The sequence below is a fragment of the Sphaeramia orbicularis genome, chromosome 17, assembly GCF_902148855.1.
Source record: "Sphaeramia orbicularis chromosome 17, fSphaOr1.1, whole genome shotgun sequence".
NCBI lineage: Eukaryota > Metazoa > Chordata > Actinopteri > Kurtiformes > Apogonidae > Sphaeramia > Sphaeramia orbicularis.
This window is the reverse complement of record NC_043973.1, coordinates 40773170-40792781: the sequence shown is the minus strand read 5'-3', so window position 1 is coordinate 40792781 and position 19612 is coordinate 40773170. Positions and strand designations below refer to the sequence as shown.

The 19612-nt window shown below is 38.1% G+C and overlaps 1 protein-coding gene across 1 annotated transcript; it reads left to right on the top strand.

Annotated features, from left to right (window-relative positions):
* The first annotated feature begins 364 nt into the window (after positions 1-364).
* Positions 365-18946, top strand: LOC115437323 (leukocyte cell-derived chemotaxin 1). The gene is made up of 7 exons (XM_030160539.1): positions 365-481; positions 616-756; positions 1688-1828; positions 6050-6163; positions 14206-14356; positions 14779-14885; positions 17938-18946. The coding sequence occupies exons 1-7, from the start codon at positions 410-412 to the stop codon at positions 18160-18162; spliced, it is 951 nt and encodes a 316-aa protein (XP_030016399.1). The 5' UTR covers positions 365-409; the 3' UTR covers positions 18163-18946.
* The last annotated feature ends 666 nt before the right edge of the window (positions 18947-19612 follow it).

The window sequence follows — 19612 nt, the reverse complement described above, 5'->3', positions numbered from 1 at the left end:
AGGTCCTGGTCTGTAATGAAGCTTAATGATATGAAACCTAACTCGAATGAAACGTATGGAGCTTGGATATGCAGCTTTCATGCGCTTCAAAGAGAAAAAATGATTAATACGCATGTGAGCGCATAACTTTTGGCTTATTCCGAAGGTAGTTTTAACGACCAACCACTTCACATTCACATTCTTTTTTTTTTTACATTCAGAATCCCAGCTTGCATAATTACTGGTCATAGTTTAGGTTGGAGTGTTCTACTGTACCAGAGGAAGGAAGGTGGGAATAAACACTCGTGACTGTACCCAGTGTTCATCCTCCAACAGAGAGAGAGAGGGAGGGCGAAGGGGAGGTGGTGGGGGTGTAGGAGGGGAGGGGGTCCGTAGTGGACTGGGTTTCCTCAGGTGTTTGTCTCCAGTCATGGCCGGGAGCTCAGAGAAAGTACCGATCGCCTCAGCGGGACCGGAGGACCTGCAGCAGTTTATGCCTCCGGTGAGTGTGTTTTCAGGTCCGGTGGAGCTGGGCTTAACCCGGGTTAAGTCATTCCACACGGGCCTCTGTGCATCCGGACTGCCCGGTTGGATGGCAAAGGTAAGAACTGATATGATGTGTTTGTTTTACCGCAGGCCTACTCCGCGGTGGCCGTGAAACCCACCGCCACCGGCCGCCTCCTTAAGGCCGGGATCGCGGTGCTCATCGCCGGGGCCCTGCTGCTGCTGCTGGGGGCCGTGGGAGCCTTCTACTTCTGGAACAACAATGAAAAACACGTAAGATGATTGAATTACTGCTCATAAGTCCAACAAGAGAGTCAACTGTGTGATAGCTTTTCATATATTCAGTCAGATCTGCAACATCAACTTAGTTTCTTTAAAACTTTCCAAACAAAAGTGGCCCCAAGGAGGAGCCCTGAGGAGAAGCAGCTCCCACTCTATGCTCACAGTACACAAATAATGCAGCTTGATTGAAGAAACTGTTGAAACAGGTTGTTTTGAAAGGGACACAAGTCAAATTGTGTCATCATCTCAACATTTGCTCCTTGTTTAAATGAAAATATTATTCCTAAAGTCACCACAGTGGGTTTGAAGAGGAGTTTTCTGCAGCGTATGCAAACAGTAAAATGCAAATTAAACACTGCAGCTCCATGGTACAGTCTGAGGCGAAGGCTGGTGAATGGAGGCGTTGTGTGTATGTGGTGGGTTGGAGGAGCCTGGCAGGGTGGAGGGGAGAGGGCTGGGTGGTGGGAGGGTGGTGGTGGTGGTGTAAGGGAGGTATGAGGGCAGAAGGAGGGGGGGGGGTCTTTGGTCCGGCTGATGCTAAAGGTGCAAGAGGTGTAAGAGATGAGGAGCAAAATGAGAAGCAGCTTTCTGAGTGCTTTTTCTCCATTATCAGAAATGCTATTGAGGCTGCAAAGACATGATGTTCTGTAGAGGGGTCATCATCACCGGCGGCTGCAAAGATTGTGTTTTTTTTCCCTTTTTTTTTTTTTTTTTTTAACCAAGTCTGAATGAATGTGTGAAAGAAAAACCGAGAAAAGAGAGGTCATACAAGCAAGGGAAAGGCATGGGGTAAGATTGGAAAAGGAGGGGGAGTGTTGAAAGAGGGAGGTGGAGGTGGGGGCTCTCATACCTTACATGCCAGGCTGGAAGTCTGAAACCTGTGTGTGTGTGTGTGTGTGTGTGTGTGTGTGTGTGTGTGTAGGTCTACAATGTCCACTACAGCATGAGCATCAATGGCAAAGTGGAGGAGGGTACAATGGAGATCGACTCGGCTAATAACATGGAGAAATTCAGCACCGGCAGTGGGGCTGATGAGGCTGTGGAAGTCCACGACTTTGAGATTGTGAGTTGAGTTCATCACAAACACCAGTGTTGGAGAGTAACTGAGTACATATATTTATTTATTTATTAGAGACAGTGCATATTAACCCTCCGGTATCCCATCCAGCAAGGCCCTTACTAAGCACCAAGTGTGCCTTTTTGGCACACTTGTGGAAAAATGTCAAAAAAAATTTCATATAGTTTGTTTTTAATTCTTTTACACTTTTTTCTTTTTCATCAACTTGAGCCATAAATAAAAATACCAAATACTCAATAATTGTCACATTTTTAACCCTTTAAATGCCATGTTTGTAATGTAAACAAACCATTTTTTGGATGTAAAAGACACAAAAAATTATTTTTTTTCAATATACTACATTAAAAGTGGATTACATTTTATTTAATTTTTGCAGCCTGCCATATGTCAATGATTAACTCCAATGTCGGTTAATTTGCATTATTATTTTTGGCGATGGGGTAAATGTTCAAAAATACTAGCATCTGTCACCAAGTGTGCGAAAAGTGCACACCTATAAATCAAATTATTAAATATTATATATTGATTTATTTTTCTGCTCTAATTTGATTTTATTTTTGTAAATCAAGGTCAGCCCTAATCATACATATTAAATGGAAGAAATAGTGCATTTTACACACACTTGGGAGACATATGCTAGTCTTGTAATTTTCTTTTGTTTACAATGTGCAAATTTTAGTTGGTGGCCAGAATTTAAAAGATCATGCAAAAATGAACATCTTTTGAATTCTAACCTTATTTAAATTGTGAAAAATAATATGAAGTTTTTTAACATGAAGTGCAAAGTGTGCCTAAAAGGCGCACCCGGATGCCGGAGGGTTAATGAACATCTACACATGGGTCGGCAACTTTTACATTCTAAAGAGCCATTTTAGGACAAAAATAGAAAAACAAAGCTGCCTAGAGCCAAAAGATATCTTTACATGTTTTACCTAAAAGTTGGGACTGTTTAAGAAGCTGTTTAGGATTAGTTTGTACAGAATAAATGAAAGTTTCGGTTCATTTACAGAAATACAAAGAAATTACAGAACTACACTAGACAAAATGGCAAAATTGTTATTATTGTGGACTGGCATGTGAAGGCTTTCTTTGCAATGAAGAATACAGATGAATATATTCAGTGTCATAAACTAAAGTAGTCTATTTCTACTACTACTACTACTTCTATTTTTTGGTGTGGACATGTTTACATCTGCATTACATCAGAATGAATTCATGGTTGTGACAGGAAGAGCAAAATGTGTAAAAATAAGCATTATTCATTTCCATAGGTTTTTGACAAAGCCACATGAAGCCACTTGAGAAGGGCACAAGAGCCACAGGTTGCCCACCCCTGATCTATAGCAGTTGCAGCTGTAAATATGCCAGATTGTAGGAACAGTGCTAATTTCCATCTGTAGTCCCTATTGGCAGATGACAAGAAAGACAACTGACAAAACATCATAAAATACAAAACAACACAGTGAGGACAATCGACTGATGGTCACAGGTTTGGCTTTCCTTCATCCAATGTTTAACTTGTGATTTCTACTCCATATACTCAAGTACAGCTTAGAGGAGCTTGAGTATTTTAGTTTTATGAAAATTAACACTTACACTCCTTACATTTCAGAGGACGTTTTTGTACTTTTTACTCAACTATCTATCCAATGGCGGTAGTTTTCCAATAATTTTGCTTACAATGGAAAATATAACAAGTTTTAAAACACAAATAGGAACACACTGACTCCAAATTCTGGACCAACACTGATATTGATACTTAAGACGACAATTGAGTGGATAGCTGATTGTGGTACTCGCATTATTTTCTGTATATTTTACTTTTGTCATCATTGTTAATATAAAAATAACTTAACTTGAATGTTTTTAGCTCTTCAATAAAGTATGAGCACAAATTAATCACACAAATTTATGTTAACATACCACAACAGATATGGCCGTCACTGAAATGACGTCTTATGCTGATACTGCTATTGGCCGAAATCAGCAAGTATTGCCTGATACTTATTGTTTGACATTTTTTTCTCTCTATTTAACCTTTCTAAAGCAATTTATCCCTATTTATTATAATATTATCCTCTGTCTTTTGTGGGTTTTTTTTTAGTGAAAATCAGGTATTTTTGTATATTTGATTTGCTGATCATTTAGCTGTTCATTAAAACTCACATTAAAGTTGAGGTTATATCAAAAACTGAGAAAACTCAAGAAAAAGTGAGTTTTTCAGCAAAATATATCCATAACTGAACATAAAAACAAATGTTTCTATCCACTATTATTTATCCAACTCCATGGGTTTTACAGGTGAATCAATGTTGTAGAAGATGACAGTGTTTCCACGGTAACTACAGAGCCTCTGAACGTCCAAATGGATCATATCTGATGACCATGAAAAGATGACAAACTGCATTTTACACCAATTATTTACATGTACTGATAGGATTAGTGGTTCAACCGGTATTAAACAGTTTAGATCAGTGGATGTTTTCGGTCCGTGGTGGATGTTTGGATCTTTATGGGTTAAAGGAAAAGATCACATTGTGCTTTAAAGTAAAAAGACTTGAATCTTTCGTCCACTGCTGAAAAATACCAGAAATAACCCACAGTGGAAGAGAAGCAGAAACCCATCAACACTCTGCTCTGATCTATCTGGAGCATCAGAAAAGTCGATCAGATCTGAAACTGTAAGGAGTCTTGTGGGGAAACTGGCTCGTTTCAGTACCACAGAAATGAAGAATAACATGCCATCCCCCTTTGGGCCAATCAGTGTCAAGACACGCTGTCCCTCCAATTTTCATTACACTCGGACTGCTGGTTTTTGACCTTTAATTAAAGTCACCCCAATCAGTGCAATCAGACTACTGAAGCAGCAGTTTTGGCCTTTAAACCATTATTATTAACATTTTTAACCCATGAAGATCCGAAGATCCACAGACGACCAACATCATCTACTGATCTAAAGAATTTAATACATGTCGATCCATTAATCCTATCAATACATGTAAATAATTCAGGTAAAACACAGTTTGTCATCTTTTCATGGTCATCAGATATGACCCATTTGGACATTCAGAGACTCTGTAGTTACCATGGAAACACCGTCATCTTCTACAACATTGATTCACCAGTAAAACCCATTGAGTTGGATCAGTGACAATGGATGGAGATACTTGGTTTATGTTCAGTTAATGATATTGCATTGAAAAAGTCTCTTTTTCTTCAGTTTTTTTTTTTTTATATAATAACCCTCAACTTTAAATTTTTATGAACATCTACATGATCAGTAAATGAAATATAGGAAACTACATGATTTTTACTTAAAAATTTCAAAAATACTGAGCATAATATTAAAATAAATGGTGATAAATCACTGAAGAAAGGTTAAAAATAGAGAAAACACCATTTGGGAACTGACACAAAAGTAGCACTGGGTCTTTATGGGTTAATCCAGGGCAAACTAAAAGCTTAGACAGAATAATTACACAAAAATGCAATATTCCATTTGATAATTATCTGAATAGGCGTACTCAAACACCATAATGCAGAGGAAACAGTTGTAAAACTACAGTTAATGTAAATGTGTGTATCAAGACTTTTACATTGGACCTCTATTACCAGGGCTGCAAACAATTATTTTCTCAACTAATCAGTTGAAAAGTGTTTCCCAAAGCACAAGGATGATGTTCTCAAAGGTCTTATTTGGTCTGAAATCCAAAAACATTGAATTTCATGTCATTCAAAAAGAAAGAAAACAGAAAATATTCATATTTAAGAGGCTAAAATTGAAGAATTTTGACCTTTTTGGCTCAAACTGAATATTGTGAATAATTTAATCATGGACTAGTCGTTGATAAAACTGCTGAAGTGCATCCTTTGTTAAATTTTGTCCGTCCATCAAATAAACCAGACTTTGGATAGGAAGAAGATAGTTTTTTAAGACGGTGTTCTGTTAAAATATGGACGAAGCTGCCAGGGAATACAGTCCAGGCTGGGTAAATGTTGGTCAAGAAAGGATACTTTTGTGCAACTATGAAGCTGACTTGTAAATATTTTTGAGATCATTGTTATTTTCAATGTGTTTTATGCTATTGATTTGTTTGTTGTTGTTGGTGAAACTGGTGCAGAGGATTCAATATGCTGGGCCAGAGAAGTTCCATGAAATGAAGCTCTAAATCCATGTTTTTGTTGTCGTCCCATTAACGTGCCCAGGGGATCACCGGGATCCGTTTTGCAGGAGGAGAGAAGTGTTACATCAAGACCCAGGTGAAGGCTCGTCTGCCGGACGTGGAGGCTCTCAACAAGGACTCCTTGACCTTTGACCTGGTGGGTTCTCCTTGTTTTCTCTGAACTGTTTAAGGTGGAATTCACCAGATTTTACTAAATGTTTAAACTGATTAAACCTTTGCTTGGGCGCTGTTGACATGTTCCAGCAGAACTTCATTTGCATCTTCCTGAATCTCCTGTTATCGCTTTAGCACCTGTTGGTCAGTTTATACCTTTATCAACTTTTTAGTCCAACAATATCATTGAGAATCAGTGTGAACTTTATTAGCCAAATATTTTTGATGTATATTACCAATACAGGTGGAAAATACAAAAATACAAAAAATACACAAAAAAATTAAAAATACAAATACTACATTTAAGCTTGAGTTTTCAGGTATCTATATTTTCTACAGCTGCGGAAAAAATTATTAGAGCATCAGAAGTCATAAAAAATGGTTATCCAATCAAGTACTAACTCCTGTGTGTATCATGTGACTAAAACAGACAGAAAAGAAAACATGGAATGCCTAAAAGCACTGTTTTTGTCAGTACAATGCCATAGATATTGATGTAAGAACTGAAGTGATTTTGGTTATTATCAAGAAAATTATGGAAAATGGATAGATATAAGCTCTGAAATTAAACTCTTAGGAACTGTTTTAGTCGTTATCACTATATTTGTCCAAACAAATGTACCTTTAGTTGTACCAGGCATTAAAATGAACAAGAAACTGAAGAAAAACAAGGGATGGTCTAATACTTTTTTCTGCGACTGTATATTACAAAAGCGAAGTGGACTCAGTGTGTGTGTGTGTGTGTGTGTCTCGGGCATGACACAAAATCCAGAAAGTGCTGACTGCTGCAGTTTGACATATGTTTGTATTTTTGGGCAAGGAAGAGACTAGCAAAAACGGCAGTTGATAAGACATATTTTGGGAGATAATTTTGGAATAGAATAGCCTTACAATCATGTTGCCATGCCCAGAATCATAGAACTGAAGTGGGTTACCTAGCAACAGATAAACAATAGAGCCATGTTGCCATGGTGTCGAATTTCATGTGCAGAAACAGACATGCCAGCTGAGAGGTTATTCAACTGAAAATGCTAGTGGAATTTTAGCTTTTCCCAAACGTCGGCTCTCCCTGACATAAAAAGTGCCACATCTAGAACACGAGTCAACACGCTAGTCTGTACTTATTTTATACTTATATTTATTTTTATATGACACTTTATACTTGTACTCCCAACATTTTAACACAAATATTTGTACTGTCGAGGAGAGTGACGACTCATTTTTATTCTCCTACATCAAGACTAAAAGACGTACATCGATGAAACAAAAAATAATCTATTCACACACACAAAAAATGAAACAAGACAAAAATGATGCAATGATCTAATGAGAAAACAGGAAGGGGAGATTCGATTTTGTAGAAAAACCATCTTTTTATTTTGATTTGTATTGTCAACATTGATGTGATTCGTTTCTTGGAGTTAATGGTCATTATTTTCAGTATGTATTAGTCCACATTATATTAGTATGATGTGAGGTTCAGTTTGCTCCGCACAGAAACCTCCAGTGGAAATGTGTTTGTTTACTTTTATACTTCTGAGAACATCACAGAGCAGAATGTCTTTGTTATTTGCAATGAATGCACGTTAACCCCTGGCTTTGAATAATGGCAGCATTAGCTAAATACAAGTGAACATTGTATTTTCAGTTTTATAAAAAATGAACTAAAATTATCCTCAGAGTGAAGAAATAAGTTTTGATGTTATGTCAAAGAGATTAAATGAACTATGAAGTTAGCATGCTAATCAACTAGCCTAAGCCCATCCTCTTGTAATACTTTACTACCTTTACACTTGATAAAGCAGTGAGTTATGTAGAATATGTATGACATGTGAATTAATTTTGCTAATATAAATAGTAGGGTGTTTTGAGAAGTTAAAAATGATCTCACCAAAAATGCAAAATTTAGAGATAAGAGATAAAAATAGCACTAAAGACTCAACAATATTTGGAATAATATTGTATATGGAACAATGGATATGTTTTTGTTTGTTGTTTAAAGTAATTAACGACCGAAAAAACTACTACTACTACTACTACAACTACAATACATAATCCATTGTGATGACATGAAATTGATGGAACAGACCCAAATGATAACCAAAAAAAAAAAAAAAAAATCATTAATTTTACTAACCTCTTAATCCTTTGGGGGGTTGAAGGGATTCTGGAGCCTGATGACGAAGGCATGGTACATCCTGGACAAGTCACCAGGTCATTGCAGGGAAATATATAACATGAGGAAGATAATATTCACATTGTTTTAATGGTGAGTCAGTAAAAATGCAGACTTCATGGCAATCTCTGGTGTATTTTTCTACATTTGGGTAACATCAAATTAACTTTTTTTCCTAGCTGAAAAAGTCTGTTAACCAGTGATTTACATATTTGCCAAATTAAAAATACATTTATGCAAGTCAAGGAAATAAGAAGAAATAGAAATTATGAAAACTACCAACTAAAAAAATCCAAACTTTATCTCTGCACAAGTTTCTTCGAATCACTAACAATGTCTCTGAAGTTCAACAAAACCAGATTTGAAGTGCTTTTCACCTCTTTTAACCCTTTAACTATGCTTTAAGACTGCCATTATAACAGGTCGCCAAGGTGTCTGCATTTTTTCTTTGCAACAAAAATGTCAGAAAATGTCTTTTTTGCCAATTATTTTGCACATTTGTTTTCAGGAAGAACTAAACTTTCACTCTCTGCCCATTAATTATCATTATTATAAATAATAAATGCTTAAAACAGTGTGTTTTCGTAAAAAAGAAAAAAAACAGACTGGAAGTTTTTAGCATATTTATTAGCAGAGGCAACAGTAAATTTCCATACTGAAACTTTTTGAGATTGCAAAAATAAACTTTCAACTATTTTACATCTGCTCAAACATACTTTTTTTTACCTTGAACATTCAGTATCCATATGACAGGGTTCCCACGTGGTCTTAAAAAGTCTTGAATTTTCAAATCTGCATTTAATACCTTAAAAATGTCTTTGAAAGGTATTACATTTGTTATGGTAGGTCTTATGTTATGTTACCATAGACTTGTTCGCTGTATTGTGTTTAAATGTGTTTGGTAAATGTTCAAACTGCAAAGAAAGTAATGTTAGTCGACTCGGTTCCACCTGTTCCAACCCCACAATTTATACTGAAATTAGAAACCAATTTTCCCCCAATTTTGCAGCCCCCAGTGAAAAATGACTCGGAACAGTGGGAATCAAGGTATAGGAGTAAAAATATACATTTTCCTAAATTCTAGGAGTCACAAATTTTTTTCCAAGTATGGCTGTGAAATGAACAAATTAAATTCTGTTCTAAGCAGTCTTAAAAAGTCTTAAATTTAACTCTAACCCTGTATTATGGCTTCATATTTTTTGTCATTTCCTGGTGTTTTTTAGCCTGTGTGGAAGTCTCTCAAACAGTTCCTTTCTACTTGTAATAGAGTCCCACATTGCTGCCATAAAGTGTTATATAGTGTTGGAAAGCTCAGGATCTCAGCTTTCAGATACATTTGAATTCTGAGGATAGTGCAAATGGTTCAAGATTTACAGTCATTTTTTACTGTAAAGTGCAAAATGCAGTGCCAGAGAGATTGCTGTTGTTAAAGGGTTAATCCTTTTCCACTTCTCAAAAACTGTAGTAAAAATGAGTCACATATGTTGTTGAAGGCAAAAGTCTTGCAACTGGGAATACTTTCCCTCCAAAGTAAGATTCCATGGGGCATTTACTCACGAAAACAGAAATCCAAGACAGAATTTGATACACTCGTTAAGCTCGGCGCTGAGGTTTTCTACTGCTACAGGTCTTTACAAGTAAATGAGTTTGATGCTAATCTTGTACTGTTTTCCATAGGCTGCTAAGTTGGCTACGTCGGAAGCTAACTGTATGAAGTAGAAAGCAATGCAACGCCAACTTTCTGGTCAAATGCTGCCTCTTCTGTCAACATATGGAATTATTTTTCAATCTTAATCTTACAAATTGCACCTTTAAAGGAGTGATATTTAGCTTTTTTAAATGGAATTATGCATTTTAAAACATTTCCCTGTGGTCTACATAAACTGTAAATGCTATGCTTGGGTCTGAATTCTTCATTAATTTAAAATCCACAGGTCCATCTTCAACACTATTTCTAAGTAATGATACAAAAAAGGTCGTTTTGAGCGCTGGCCCTTTAAATGCACGTGACCCCACCCCCTTCCAGGTTGTTGGCCATTCTTTCTGTCCCGTTCAGCCACTTGAGTTCGTTAATACAAGCAATGACTTAACATTTTAGGTAATCAGCTCGAAGTTTGGACATATTTTCAGTTTTTACTACAACCGCTGCTGCTGACTCGGAGAAATGTTCGTCGGAAGTCTCGACCTTATATGTGCAAATTTCGTGATGTGACTAGTTGTAAACGTAACAAATTAAGAAGGATCTGAAACAGGTTGTAGAAATCCACTCAGTTTTTGCCGGAATGAATATAAAGATAGCTTTGCAGCACCTAGAGGGTTCAAATTCAAACTTTTTGAACTATTAGAGTCCACATACACAAATAAATGAACCAAAGACTAATGAAAGTGGGTTTAACAAAATATGACCCTTTTAAAACAAGACAAAGGAAATGCAAAATGTTGATTTCTCTTTTGGCTCCACTTTTTTTTTTCATTTTTCTCACTGGGTCAGAAAAAAAAAGTCCAATTAATGAACTTCAAGTACTAAAATAACCTCACCTCGGCCTGACCGAACCTTTCATCGATGACCTAATCCCTTGCTGATAAACAATCTATACCGCCAATGTTAAAAGGTCACCAGTCATCAGTAAGGGCTCATGAGTTTCTAATAAACACCTGACTTAAGAGGCAAACCAGGGGGTATCTCATAACTGCCAAACCCAGCGTTACTGTATAAATCACTACTGATTAATAAACAGTGTTCAGTAATTTATGGAGTGATAATTTTTTCACTTAAACATGCTGCTTAGGTTGTCAAGGTTAGTCTGACACCTAGACTTGACTGGTGTCCACAACATTCACCATAAAATAAATGATTTCACAGACACTCCTCACTCACTCTGCTGCCTCTGGAATATTTATTATTTATTGGTATATTATGATCAAAATGGCATGAATCCTCCAGAATCCTTCAGCTTCACTTGTATGTAATTAAAAAATCTACATGAACCAAATAAAATATTAAGAAAATCAACTGAAGAACAGATTAACTACCACTATCTAAATTTGACTTAACCCTTTGACCCCTGAGACATTATTTCAGGTAAACTTTGCTGCTGTGAGTATGTGTTTGTGTTCCTTTTCTTCAGTGGTTTTGCTTTTACTGTGTGTTTTAGGGTCAAAATAAGGTGGAATAACAGAAAAAAGCAAAGAGAGGAATTGAAGTTTGACAGGCTTTTACTAAATGCTAAATAGTTGCATGTGTGAGTTGAAAAAAATACAAAAAAAATATGTAACCAGTGCATATTCTTCGATATCCAAGTACGTGGAACTAAAATATAAATTGCAATAATGCTAATAATCACAACATAACATTTTCATCAATTCAGGAAACATACTGCAAATAAATCATCAGTTATGGAGTTAAATGTTCACTATATTAGGATGTATTTAAAAGAAAAAAATTAAAAACTACAAGCGAGTGGAAAAACTTTTTTTTTTCTTTTAATAAAATCTGCCATTTTCATTTTCTGCTCCTAATGCAAACCTCCAAATATGCATTAAGCATCTTATGGAAACACCTCTATTGACACTGAGCAGAGAAGCAAAAAAAGACAAAAAAAGGAATTGAAGTTTGAGAAGTTTTTCCTAATACTAATAGTAGCATGTGTGAGTTGAAAAAATACAAAAAAATATGTAACCAGCGTGTATTCTTCGATATCCAAACATGTGGAACTAAAATATAAAGTGCAATAGTGTTCACAATAATCACAACATGACTTTTTCATCAATTCAGGGAACATACTGCAAATAAATTATCAGTTATGGAGTTAAATGTTCATTACATTAGAATGTATTTAAAAGAAAAAAAGAAAAACTACAAGTGAGTGGAAAATTTTTTTTGTTTTTTTTAATAACATCTGCCATTTTCATTTTCTGCTCCTAATGTAAAACCTCCAAATGTGCATTAAGCGTCTTAATAGAAACATCTCTATTGACACTGAGCAGAAAAGCACAAAAAGACAAAAAAAGGAATTGAAGTTTGACAGGTTTTTCCTAAATCCTAAAGAGTAGCATGTGTGAGTTGAAAAAAATACAAAAAAATATGTAACCAGTGTGTATTCTTCGATATCCAAGCACGTGGAACTAAAATATAAATTGTTCAGAATAATCACTATATGACTTTTTCATCAATTCAGGGAACATACTGCAAATAAATGATCAGTTATGGAGTTAAAATGTTCACGATATTACGATGTATTTAAAAGAAAAAAAGGAAAAACTACAAGGGAGTGGAAAAACTTTTTTTTTAATATAAAATCTGCCATTTTCATTTTCTGCTCCTAATGCAAAACCTCCAAATGTGCATTAAGCGTCTTAATGGAAACACCTCTATTGACACTGAGCAGAAAAGTAGTGTTTAAAACTGTTTTAAATCACATTTTTGTATTTTTTATGCAAGGTTAAGTTGGAGTAATTTGTGCATTTTCCTTCAAACCGTGCATTTTCCACAGTAATCATGACATTACTTCCTCACCAAATCATGCAGCCCCCAGATATGACTGAACTGTACTGAGATTTAGAGCTGGACTACCAATTCCACTCACGTAGGAACACTTAATACGGTGTTTGCCGTGGTTTTAGCATGAATCATGCGAGCTGAGAGCGCACACAGACGATTTAAGTCCCATCAGCAGACAGTACCCTCAGACCCCGTGTGCTAAAAGCGAGATGGACTCCGTTAGAATTAAAAACAACACAGGAGGTCGACCCTGAACGCACCGCGAGTGTGGATTTTCACCATCCTACTATCACTCCCAAAAACCCCAGCGCCTTTAATATGAGCCTGTCTGATAATTAAAATCATTTAGTTCTGCATAAGCCTCACATCCACATAAATCTACATCACCGGAATTGCCCTCATGGACGTGTACGTGCACGAACACACACACACACACACCCATATATACAAGTACACAATTAATTATCACGCAGGGCTGCTCTTATTGCCTCTCTCTGGCTCATAAAGGATCATTTATTTCACGTTTGTGCTTTTGTGTGTGTTTGTGTTATTGCCTGTCTTTGCCTCATAAATGATCGTTTGGTTTGTGTTATATGTGTATGTCTGTGTGTGTGTGTGTGTATGTGTGTGTGTAGAGACAGGGAGATGTTGTTATAATGGTTGCTGCAGGCTGGTCATTTGCTATAATTTAGAGTGATGGCAAATGTGGGCTAGATAAGCACATACATACACACACAGACACACACAGAGACACAAACGTCCTCATCCAGAGAGAGTGGGTCAGATAAACTCTTATCAGCCGAGCAGGGGAGAAGGACCCCCGCTTTTATTTGTCCCTCCAGCAAATCATTTGAGCTGGGGGGGAAAAAAAAAAAAAAGCAGCATTTCTGAAAGGTTGGAGGATAACATTCCCTAAACATGGTTGTGGCGAGTGCAGTGCAGCCCTCAGGAACAAGTGCCTCTGGGCAAAACCATCCCCACAGACTTCCCCTTTTACCTGCAGGCTGTGGACACACTGGATGTATGTTTACAGGTTTTCCTCCTCATTAGTTTATCTGCGGCTATTTTTCCCCAAACCTGTAAATTCAGGTCATCCAATCTCCCTTTCCCCTGAGATCCTGATGAGTCCTGACGTTTTGTGTACGGCGAAATGTTAGCGCGAAGGAATGTGTACTCGACAGCCTCAAGGGTTTCTTTTTCACAACCTGATTTTATGTTGCTGTAAGGAGCATTAACAGCGCCGCATTAATGCAGATTAGACTCGGACAGAATGCAGAAAGTGTGTAGCATTTAAATGTGTAGCTCATTTTTTTTCCCTCTGCTTTCTTCACACCCCCCCCCCCCGAAGGAAGACGAGGTGATGCCAGCCAAGTTTGAGGACGATCTGATCTGGGTGGCAGCTGACACTCCTCTCTCGGACTCTGCCTTCCTCAGCAACAGGATTAAAGACTTGTGTGGAGACCTGCCAATCTTCTGGCTCCGCCCCACCTACTCCACCAGTAAGCGAGCAGACAGACACCTTAGAGCTCAGGGGTAGAGAATAGAAAATGTGGAGCCCAAAACACAATTGTTCCTCTTATACAGTCAGCGTTGTATTTTGAAGACACAAAGCGAAAAAAAGAGGATATGGGTCAAACGGGCTCAAGTATTTCCATTTAACATCTCAGTTGTTAAAAAGCTCCTGGAAAAATAAAGTCTGAAAAGAAAAGCGCACATTCTTTTGAAGTTTCGAAGTTACTGAGTGTACAATTTTTAGCATGCTGGGAGGTCAAAAGTTCTCACAAACACAATTTTATTCTACTTCATCTGACGACTTCAAAAAAAAAAAAAAAAATGCTGCCTGAGAAGCGGCTGTGCCACATTAGTGCCACTCCGCTAAATTTGGTTTGCTTGTCAGATAGTAAGACTGTGATGTGTACAGGCGGACAGAGGAAGAGGAGGGACGCCCCCCGCCAGCGCCGCCAGGCACCCGGGGTCGACGAAGAAGAGGACATCGAGGCCGAATTCAACCCAGAGAACCCCTATCAGGTGAGTCACACACACACCCTACCCCCCATCCCCCATCTCCGTCCTGTGTTCACAACTGTCCGTTCACATCTAAGGGCTACCTGAGGGGGGGGCTTTTCTGTGCAGGAGTGTTTTCTCACAGCTGTGCGAACATGAGCAGATGCCGGGGTCACGGCGGAGGGCCCGGATTGTCACCGCGAATCTAAGTGTATGCGTGGGTGTGTTTTCTGTGTGTGGCAGTCTGAAGCTCTTTGGAGCAGCTCGTCCAAAAGCTTTCCTTTCAGCGCCGAGGCTGTATGAATAATTCCACAAACACAACCCGGACCCCCTCCTCTACTGAAGGCCCTTTGCCCTGCTGAACACACACAGTCTCCCATACATACATACATACATACATACCCACCCTCACCCTCATCCCTTACGTTGGGCCCCACTTTCCCTAATCCCCCTCCCCTCTTCCCCTCTCACAGCATAACACCAGCACCCCTCCACCCCCCTATCCCAACCCCTGCAACACACTTCTGACAACCACAGAAGGGGGTAAACAGCAAGCAGTACGAGCTGCATGTGTTGAAAAGGAAAATATTTGACAACAAAAACCCACATCTGACAACATCTCCTCCTCCCTATCCTGCCTGTCGGAAATCCATTTTTAATTGGTTTGAAACAAGTGTTCTCCGCTGCTAAAGACGCACAGAATCGCATGTCAGAAAGGCGCACAAACACTGTGTACGGCCTGACCACTTAACTGTCTGCAGCTCAACAGTGGATCCTCAGGTGGAGCTCTACTGTTGGGCTTCAGATCAACGTGCCTGAGGGGAAAAAACAGACTAGCAGATTCACTGATGACTTATTAAAACTTAGTTTGATTGATCTGCTTACATGCAACATCATGTTTTTACTGCTTTTATTTGTAGTTTTGTATGTGATGTTGGCTTTTTGTTGGTTTGAGTCTTTATTTACATAGACACGTTTGCCTTTTTGTGTTATCTCCATAGCATTTTCCATCTTAACTTTGTTTTAACACCGTGTACTTTGCAGCTATTATCATGTTTTAACATTTTGCTTTTTTTTTCTACTTTGCCTTAAGTAGTGTCTTGTGTGTTTTTCTTTTTTTTTCTTTCTTCAGCATCTTACATCCTGGATACAAGCATCTTCTGTTTTAACTATGCCTTAACCCCTTGTAGACTACTGTTACAAATTCACCCCAGTATTCACTGTTTTTGTCATGAGGTGCTGCTCAACTCTGTGAATGTACATATGATGCGTGGCTGGTTATATACGATCCCTGACATCTATGGATCAATTTCAATGGCCTGTTTCTATAATGGTGTCATTAATTTCATGACATTCTACTGATTTTTGGGTCATTTTTGTTTTTTTTCCGATTGTTGACCGGAATAACTGATCAATAGTGGCATCAATAAAATAATCTAGATACCTGAGATTGGAAATTAATTACTATTATAACAATTGTGCCTAATGTCACTAATTTGCATCATAGTTATTGTAGGTTTTATTTTCAAATTAACAATCTCCACTTCAGGCAGCAAGGGCTTTACATCTGTATTCTGCATCTACTATCACATTATAACATTTTGCATATGTTTTTCTACTTTGGTTTAAGTAGCATCTTTTTTGTCATCTTACATACTGGATACATGCATCTTCTGTTTTAACTATGCCTTAACCCCTTGGAGACTATCGTTACAAATTTGCCCCAGTATTCAACTGTTTTTGTCATGAGGTGCTGCTCAACTCTGAGAATGTACATATGATACATGGCTGGTTATATACGATCCCTGACATCCATAGATCAATTTCAACGGCCTGTTTCTGTAACAGTGTTATTAATTTCATGGCATTCTACAATTTTTGGATCATTTCTGGGGTTTTTTGTATTGTTGACTGGAATAACTGATCAATAGCGGCATAAATAAAATAATCTACATACCTGAGATTGGAAATTAACTGCTATTGTGACAGTTATGCCTAATGCCACTAATTTGCATCATAGTTATTGTAGGTTTTATTTCCAAATTAACAATCTCCACTTCAGCCAGCAAGGGCTTTACATCTGTATTCTGCATCTACTATCACATTGTAACATGTTGCATATGTTTTTGTTTTTTCTACTTTGCCTTAAGTAGCATCTTGTATGTTTTGTGTGTTTTTCATCTTTTTTCTCATCTTACATACTGGATAAATGCATCTTCTAACAGTGTTATTAATTTCACGACATTCTACTGATTTTTGGATCATTTTTGGCTTGTTTTTTTTTATTGTTGACTGGAATAACTGATCAATAGCAGCATCAATAAAATAATCTACATACCTGAGATAGGAAATTAACTACTATTATGATGTTTATGCCTAATGTCACTAATTTGCATCATAGTTACTATAGGTGTAAATAAATGTAGGCAGCCAAGGGTTTACATCTGTATTCTGCATCTACAGTTGCGCAACAACATTATTAGACCATCAAAAATCATCATAAACAATGGCTATGCAATCAAGTACTAACTCCTGTGTGCATCATGTGACTAAAACAAACAGAAAAGAAAACATGGAATGCCTAAAAGCACTGCTTTTGTCAGTACAATGCCATAGATATTGATGTAAGAACTGAAGTGATTTTGGTTATTATCAAGAAAACCATGGAAAATGTCTAGATATCAGCTCTGAAATTAAACTCATACGAGCTATTTTTGTTGTTATCGTTATCTTTGTCCAAACAAATGTACCTTTAGTTGTACCAGGCATTAAAATGAACAAGAAATTGAAGAAAACAAAGGGTGGTCTAATATTTTTTTCCGCGACTGTATTATCATGTTTTAACAATTTGCATTTGTTTTTTTACTTTGCCTTGAGTTGCATCTTGTATGTTTTTTTGTTTTTCATCTTTTTCAACATCTTACATACTGCATACCTTGATCTTTTGTCTTAACTAAGCCTTTACACCCTGTTCCTATCTGTTCTTACACTACCTTATCCCAATATACTGCTTTTGTACTTTGTAGCCTCCGAGTGCCACATACATGAGGTTATTATTCTTCTTGTGTCCTTTCAGAGAGGTCTCGAGGGGGAGCAGGGCAACATGAACATTGACCCCATGCTGGACCACCAGGGTGTGTGCTGCGCTGAGTGTCGTCGCCAGTACACCCACTGCATGAGGGTCTGCGAGCCGTTGGGCGGCTATCACCCATGGCCGTACAACTACCGAGGCTGCAGGGTAGTCTGCAGGGTTATCATGCCCTGCAACTGGTGGGTAGCACGTATCCTGGGTCTTGTTTAAACCCCCCTGGAGTCCTGGTGGGGATGGAAAAGGGAAGGATGGGGCTTGTTTTCCAAAGACAGGGGAGGAGAGGGGAAGGGAAGGGAAGGGGGAAGTTTAGGAAAGGGAAATAGTGGCTTCTTATTCTCATCTACTGAAGATAGATGTTAGTCTGAGTATATTCCTATGACTAACAGAGGGCAGGATAAGCATCAGTAACTGTGTTCACACAACATACATGCATGAATCTAGGACACGCATGATCTGACATGTAAAGGTGCGCAGAGCCTGCTCACTGCACAGCTTGTCTTATTAAAAAAACATAACAGCTATGGATTTAGGTCCCTCTGAACTACTGCACAACACGCCGACAGAGAACAGATACGAAACACCCGACAGCCATGTTTCCGGTTAAACGCGTTGACATCTGCTGACACCAGGATCTCATTTAAATACGTACAATACCACCGATGTATCTGTAGGGAAAGCAGGTAAGCTTGTATTTATGGAGCTGATAATCTATCCTTTTATTTCTTTGCTTTTTCTTGTAAATAAGTGTACTGTACAGGGTGCAAAACATTTCAGCTGCAAAGCATTTCTGCTGGCTCAAATAGCATCTGCTGTGGGTTCATTACTCTAGTGAAAAATATGACTCCTGTGTTTTGAACGCTTTCTCTTTGCTATTTTGTGTTTATGAGTAGCTCTCATTAAAATGATGTACTGTACGCTTTCTCTCAAACTTTCTAAATGTACTTTTAACGGCGATCTCCAAGTGCAATATCACTGAATAAACTTTTTAAGTAAACAGTCTCTTTTTTTCCATTATTGAACAAATGGCTATTGTTTCATCTATGCATACATTCACACTGGGTTTATTTACAGTCACATTTCGGAAGACCCCTCCTCATCTCTTTTCCAGTTTCCAGCTTTAAGATATGTCACATTTGGTAGCTGCTGCAAAGGGATGAGCAGAAAGAAGTTTCCAGAGTTCTTTAATGTGAGAGTTGCAGCTCTAGAACTCTTTAATGAGACTAAAGACTCTGTAGCCGTCACGCTCCCAGATCTTACCCACGATGCGAAGCGCTTAGCTCCTTTTGATGTCACAGAGCCGCCTTAGGCAGGGGTAGGGGTAAGGATGGGGGCGGTGTGTTTGTGTGTGTCAGGGATAGTGGGGGAGTGTGTGTGAGAGTGTGTGTTTGTGAGAGAGAAGAGTGTTATGAAGCTAAGAGTTCCATCCACAGCCACAAATGGGCGTTTGATCGTCACGAGAGATGAAACGATGTGTGATGAATTTAACACTTAACTGAGTGTGAGAGGCTTGATGATGCGGTTAGGAGGCTGATCCATATTAATGCTCTCTTGCCTCGGCAGGACGCCCCCTCACACTTGCAGTACTGCATACATGTGGATGAGGAACACGGGAGGTGCCTACTCTCCCACATCTCCCACTGTAAATCACTTCTCCACCGAC